At 40.6% G+C, this 6,589-nt stretch overlaps 2 protein-coding genes across 2 annotated transcripts in view; one reads left to right on the top strand and one right to left on the bottom strand.

Moving 5' to 3' along the window:
* Positions 1-105: 105 nt before the first annotated feature.
* Positions 106-6,034, bottom strand: RBIS (ribosomal biogenesis factor). Its single transcript, XM_049633213.1, has 4 exons — positions 5,929-6,034; positions 3,695-3,811; positions 531-647; positions 106-235 (listed from the first exon to the last, which is right to left on the bottom strand). The coding sequence occupies exons 2-4, from the start codon at positions 3,806-3,808 to the stop codon at positions 164-166; spliced, it is 303 nt and encodes a 100-aa protein (XP_049489170.1). The 5' UTR covers positions 3,809-3,811; positions 5,929-6,034; the 3' UTR covers positions 106-163.
* Positions 6,035-6,252: 218 nt separating this feature from the next.
* Positions 6,253-6,589, top strand: part of CA13 (carbonic anhydrase 13) — a 47,957-nt gene continuing 47,620 nt past the window's right edge. Inside the window, exon 1 of the mRNA XM_049633212.1 lies at positions 6,253-6,361. Coding sequence (XP_049489169.1) covers positions 6,253-6,361 — 109 coding nt within the window. The remainder of the gene's footprint in view (positions 6,362-6,589) is intronic.

Genomic DNA, 6,589 nt, shown 5'->3' with positions numbered 1-6,589 from the left:
ACTTCTGACATTCCACTTTCCTAGATTATAGGAAAGATCTGTTTATGTAGTTTGTTTTTAAAATGTGCCAATGCTTGTACATTAACAAGATTTTTAAAAATAAAACTGTATAAAACATTTAATTTATTGGTCTTCTTGGGGTATTTGATGTATCACCAGTGTATTACAATTGAGCCATCAATCTTGTCGCTTCATCAACATTAACTGATTCGTTTTCATGACACTGCTGAGGAATCTGAAGGGAGAAAAATATTGTATTTAAAAATGTAGATAACAACAGTCAACAAAAATGACTTGTATATAATATATTACCTAATTTAGTATCTTCTAGTCATACCTTTGGAAACGGAACAGTAAATTCTCGTATTCGGACTCAATGTTTTAGAGTCTGAATGACTCAATATGCTATATATACTACAGAGCCAAGGATAGTAGAGAGCCAAATACTAAAAATTATATTCAAATCACAGGCTTTAAAAAGTTAGAGTTTAGCTTATTAGCCGTAACAAAAGGAAATGATTCACACTCACCAGCTGTTTCTGCAGAGGTTCAAGGGAAAGTCCTTTGGAGAAATGTGCAAGTTCCTTTTGTATATCTACAAAAGCTTTATTCACTCTGTTAACTTTTTCATCATTCATAATGTTTATCTTTTAAAAAAGAAAAAAAGGTTATTAATCTACAATCTTGTAACCATAAATAATAAAATATATCCAACTTTAATTTAATCTTGTTAAACCTAAAAATGTAAAAATTCATCAACCCTACCCATTTGTGGGGATAATTTACACAAAAATTCTTATGGTCTTATTGGGAAGTTTTAGACAAAAGGTTCTGTGTTTTTAAAAATAAGAATTATGTGGACATACATCATATTTAGACATGGTATAGGCACATTAAAATACATGACCACAATCCTAGGCTACAGTCATCTCTCATTGTAAAACGAGGAACCTGGATCAAATGCTTTACTTTTTTTTTTTAATTAATTTTTTTTTAAGTAAGCTCCGTGCCTGGTGTGGGGCGTAAACTCACGACCCTGACGGCCAGAGTCACAGGCCTTACTGGTTGAGCCAACCAGGTGCTCCACTTTAGACTCCTTCTAACAGTCCATCTCAGAATCCTTCCTTGACCTCCTTGCCTTAACAGAAGTCCCTTCCAGTCTCCTGAGGACAATTTCCCTTACAACCCTCCTCTCTTTAAATCTTGTTTTTCACTGCTGCTCTGAAACCATTTCTCCTTAAAAACTCTGCCCCTAATGCATCAGAATATTCTAGTACCTCTTTCCTCATTACTGTCACCTGCCAGCACATTTACTTGCTCCCTCACGAAAGATCTCAAAACTCAGCTCACTGACCTCTCTCATGCCTGGTGAGGGGCTTCAACAAAAACCTAACCCTCTAGTTTCTTAGTCTGTTCAGGTCCTCAACTCCCAGATTCTTTCCCACTACCTACCTCAGCCATCCACTTCCATGGATTACCTTTGGCTGCAACTTGTAACACCTCCTGTTCTTCAAGTTCACTTGGCTTATTAACGATTCTTCAATCTTCCTGAAATCTCCCACCAATTTCACTATTTTTCACTTTCCGTATCGTCACTTTTTCCTTTAGCCAGCCCAGATTCCGTGACCATTATTTAATCAATCACTCCTTTACTCTCTTAACTTTCCTTCTCTTCCTTAATCAAACCTACTTGACAAACTAGTTAAACTCAACTGACAGCTTTTTCTGAGCCTAAAACTGAATCTGCAGAAAATCTAACTGGCTGGCTTCACTTTAAATTCATGATCACAAACTTCAATTTGCCATGTATAAAGTGCCTGGCAATCTTAAGACTTCCAGTTAGTAAATTAGGCCACTTTTCTGAGAAAACTATCTGACACCTTCCCCAACCAGGCGGCCTACCCAGATTTCCCTCCCTTATATATCTTTCCATTAGCATACATAAAGCGGCTAGCACTTCTATGCAAACAATATGATCTCCTGTCAGTCAAATACACCAAGTTTTTCCCCAGCATGGGGCCTTCGCATTTGTTATTCTCTCTGCGTAAAGTGTGCTGCTCCCAACACTTTCCAGAGCTTTATATTACTATGATAAGGAAAAGACAGGGTTCAGTAGGCAGAGAGGTAAAGATTAGGACCTGAGGTCCCTAGTAGGGAAAAACACTTACTTTGGAACAACGTTGGGAGTGTCTGACCCCAGCAAACCCTTCAGGCATAAGGTTCCTCTTAAAGTAAAAGACCCCACCTACTCCCCTTCAGGCTTCCTTCAGGAATTTGACAAAAGACCTAAGTATGACCATAGGCCACCCCCTGGTACAATGGAAATGAGCCAATCAGGAATGGACAATCCAGCACCAAGACCTGCAAGCCAGTAAGGGTATAAAACCTGAGAAGGAACAAGGGGGAAGGGCTGGGGGGTGACAAGAACCTTATATAACAAGGACCCTTGCCTACAGTCCTTAGGCATTCACTTTGAATGCCCCCTCTCTGTAAAGACAGCTTTCCTACTTACTACTCTTACACTCCAATCTTATACTCTAATAATAAACCTTTGCCTGCTGCTCATTTTTTAAGTACACCTCTTCATTCTTTGAAGAGGTGAGACGACGAACCCAGGGTCCTGAGGTAAAAAATCCTGCGGCATTACTTGCTCCCCACCATCTGGATCTTGGCTTGAATGTCAACTTTGAAAGCAATCCTGTGTAAAACTGTCACTCCCTACCCCATCATATCACCTAGCTTTATTTCCTTTATAGCATTTACTAAGTAAGTCATAAAAATGCTCCATCAAAATGCTTAACTTAGCTAGTTCATGAAAACTGAAAGATACAATGTTACATATCTTTGACTATTTTGCCAATTACAAAGTCCTGGAGACCTGACTCCACCTACTACTTAAACTTGAAAACATTTTCTTGAAGAATTTCCTGAAAGAATCTACTTAATCTTGAAGAAGAAATTTCCCATTTCCCAAATATTTTGAGGAAAAAAACACAAAAAACAAAAACAATAAACTCCTTTCTTTCCCAATTTTGCACTTTAAGAAAGTATCTTATCTTCATTTTATAGGTTTTTGTTTGAGTTCTAGATATCAGGGAGATAAGAATTACTAAGAAGAAAAAGAATGGGTGCCGATCAGCATTTCATGTCTCGATTCTGTCAGGAGGTTCTTGAATATATTTGGGGTCAGAGATAAGAACTGTTTCCCACACCATGGTTTTGGATAATTTCTATGCTCTGATAAAAAAGCTTTTAAAACTGTTCTTTGGAGCCTCATGCATTTGCAGTTAAAGTGCTTTTTCCTTGGGGTGCCTCTGTTGGTTGAGAGTCTGACTCTTGATTTTACCTCAGGTCATGATCCCAGGGCTGTGGGATCGAGCCCTGTGTCAGGCTCTGCGCTGAGTGTGCAGCCTGCTTAGGGTTCTCTCTCTCCCTCTGGCCCTCTTCCCCCACTCACGTGCTTTCTCTCTCTTTAAAAAGAAAACAAAAAAAAAGTGCTTTTTTCTTTTCATACATATACATCAAGAAAGGGGGGGTAATTTTTCATTTAAAAAAAAATAAATGTTTAAAATTATCTTGCCTTTGTGAGGAAGGCTAAGAACCTGTTTTAAATAATAGCTTTCAGTTTTTCAGTGGCTTTACAACTATGCTTGGCTTGCAAACAATACTGTCAGAGTACTTAAATAATACTCACCTTCTTAAGATTAGTGGTAACCGGTTTTGCTTTGCTTTTAGTCTTAAAGTTTTTTTGGCTGGCTATATGAAATACATTTCTGGACCTCTGTCCTCTTAGTTTGCTCTTGGCCATTGTCTAGGGAAAAAAGAAACAGAACTCAATTAAGCTCAATTTAAGTTTTTAAAATAAAGGTACCAATTTAGTGTAAGAAATTCCATCTTACTCCGGATTTTTTAAAGTTGCTGTACGTATTAAATTATTTCAATGTCTTTCGTCACTACTAAGTTTTCTGCTGTTTAATGCAGAGTATGTGCCTAATTCTTTTCTGTATCTCCAATACTTGGCCCATAGGAAGTACCATGTTAATTTCTGCGGGTTGAATTCATTAATACTAACAACACAATTGTTTTCTCAGCTCTCTGCAGCATATGACAACATTAACCACCACCATCCATCCTTCTGTTGGTTTATATACTACTATACCACTCTGGTTCCTATCATACTTTAGGATGGACTCCTCTCCCCTTCTTCCTTTTTCATTCCTTTTTACTTGCCTTTCTCTCCTATGTACACTTCTTCAAAATCAGTCCTTAATTCTGCACTTCCTACCTTACTTTCACAACTTCCATGTCACCTGTATGTGAATCGCTCTTGTTGTGAAATTTTACATATTTTCTTTGCTCTATAGTTAAACATGCACGTAGCCTGTAAATTTTACCTTAGAAATGTCTTTCAAATCTGCTTTAACAGTGCATATGAGGAAAATTTTAAAAATATTAATAGTTAAGATTTATTGAGGTTTTAAAATGTGTATAAGCACTATGTGAACATTTTATTGCTTTAGCCAATTTACTCTGCACAACACTGTGGGAGGTACTATTATCCCCATTTTATAGATAAAACTGATGAAAAAGGCTAATTTGCCCAATGTCACACTGTTAGTAATCAAGAAATGTCAGGATTCAAAGCCAGGAAGATTAGATCCAGAGCTAACATCATGTGATTTGGTCTCTCATATACAAATAAAGCCAATACAGAAACATAGTATAGTACTGCCTAGTTCAGGACTGTATTACCAGCATGGTCCCTAGGTCCATTTGGTTGGACCATAGATTGGCAAACTATACTAATGGATCAAATGAGATCAGGCACCTGTCTCTGTAAGTAAAGTTTTAGTAGAACACAGCTATGTCAGCCTGGTCATGTATTGTCTGTGGCTACCTTCCTGCTACAACAATAGTCCACAAAGCCTAAAGTATTTATTATCTGGCCTTTTGCAGAAAGAGTGCCAACCCCTGGCTTAAGCCATCTGCATTCAAGTCTATGCATAGTGCTGTGCGATGAACCTCTCCAATATTAAAAGTTTCCAGTGACTTTTCCCATGCCTTAGGGACAGTGAGCTTTGTCTTGGTATATTGCCAGAACCCCAAATCTAGCATAAATATGTCAAACACATCTCTTGCTACCTCTCTACACATACCCATCCTAGCCTACAAATTGCTGTTTGAAGACACTTTGCACATTCTTTCTTTCCTTTCCTCAACTTTTATCTCTGGACTTAAATTTATATTCTCCTTCAATGTCTAGCCTCAGTAAACTACTTAGGGACAGCAATGCTTTTAAACACCAACGGTACTCCTCCTACTTATAAAAAAAAGCCAGACATGAACACAATAGGAAATTCATGATTACTAAAGAGGAAGTAGAAAATACACATCATATCCTCCCAATTAAATAATCTAAAATCCTTCTTCCAATAGTAACCAAAAATCCAATCACTCATCTAGAATTTATTAATAACGTACTATGTGCCAGCTGTGCTATAAATGTGACAATACAAAAAAATATGTATGTGATACAAACACGGACACATGATATGTGTCGCTACATGAAGCATACAAATGGACACAAGAGGGAGAGGTCTACTAGAGTCGTGGACTTGAGAAAGGTTCGTGGAGAAGGGAATACCGTGGTGGCTGAGGCAATACTGAAATTTTGTTGACAACAACGTGAAAATTGGGATGACAAGAGACAACGAAAAACTGGTACCCTGACAAGGGCTTAAGGCCCAAAGGCACCTTGGTTTCAGGCCTCGGCCAGCAGGCACGCCGCTGCCCAGTAGGATTGCCCTGAGGCCGCGCGCGATGGAACCCAGCCGCCGGGCCTCAGCGGTACAAGACCCACCGGTCCTGTCCCAACCCCCTGAAACTTCACGACAGTTTGCCAGAAAATTTATCAACATCTTACCATACCTTCGATAACCTCGTGCAGCACGTCAAACTCCAAGCGACGCCATCTGCACGCACACGATCCAGGAAGTTCCGGGGGGAAAGGAGCCAGTCAAAATTCCTCCCACAGGCCATAGTTCCGCCCACCGAACGGAGTCCCACCCACAGAGCGCGGCCTGACACACAGAGCACGGCCTGACACAGACGAAGCCCCGCCTACCAAACGTAGTTCCGCTCAGGAGCGGGTTCCCACCCTCGTAACGTAGTCCCGCCCATAGAGCCTGCTCAAATGCTGAGCTCCTTCCAAACCTAGCGAAGCCCCGCCCACAGGGTGAAGTTCCACCCGCCATGGGAAATCCCGCCCCTAGAGCATCCCTTACTTTAGGCAGCATTGAGGAGTCGTACTCTGCTCCGGCAAACTGGAGGCGTTGGAGACGCAGCCAAGCAGGACTTCAGGGCTGATGGGTATGTGCACAGAAAGCACTGAGGCGTTTCTGAGGTTCCGAGCCTTAAAGACAGTCACCAAGGGGTCGGCCCTCAGCCGCAGACTCCTGACTGTCTCTGCCCAAGCTCCCAGGAGGTGGCGCTGTGCACCTCTGGGTGGCGTTCGGGGCTTGGCTGGAGGTGCAAAGAACCTTGTTGGCTGGAGAGATGGGGGCTATAACCTCGAAAGGGGACGTTTGGA

Source organism: Panthera uncia, chromosome F2, assembly GCF_023721935.1.
Source record: "Panthera uncia isolate 11264 chromosome F2, Puncia_PCG_1.0, whole genome shotgun sequence".
NCBI lineage: Eukaryota > Metazoa > Chordata > Mammalia > Carnivora > Felidae > Panthera > Panthera uncia.
The sequence above is the reverse complement of the archived record's forward strand: the minus strand, read 5'-3'. Positions and strand labels throughout refer to the sequence as shown.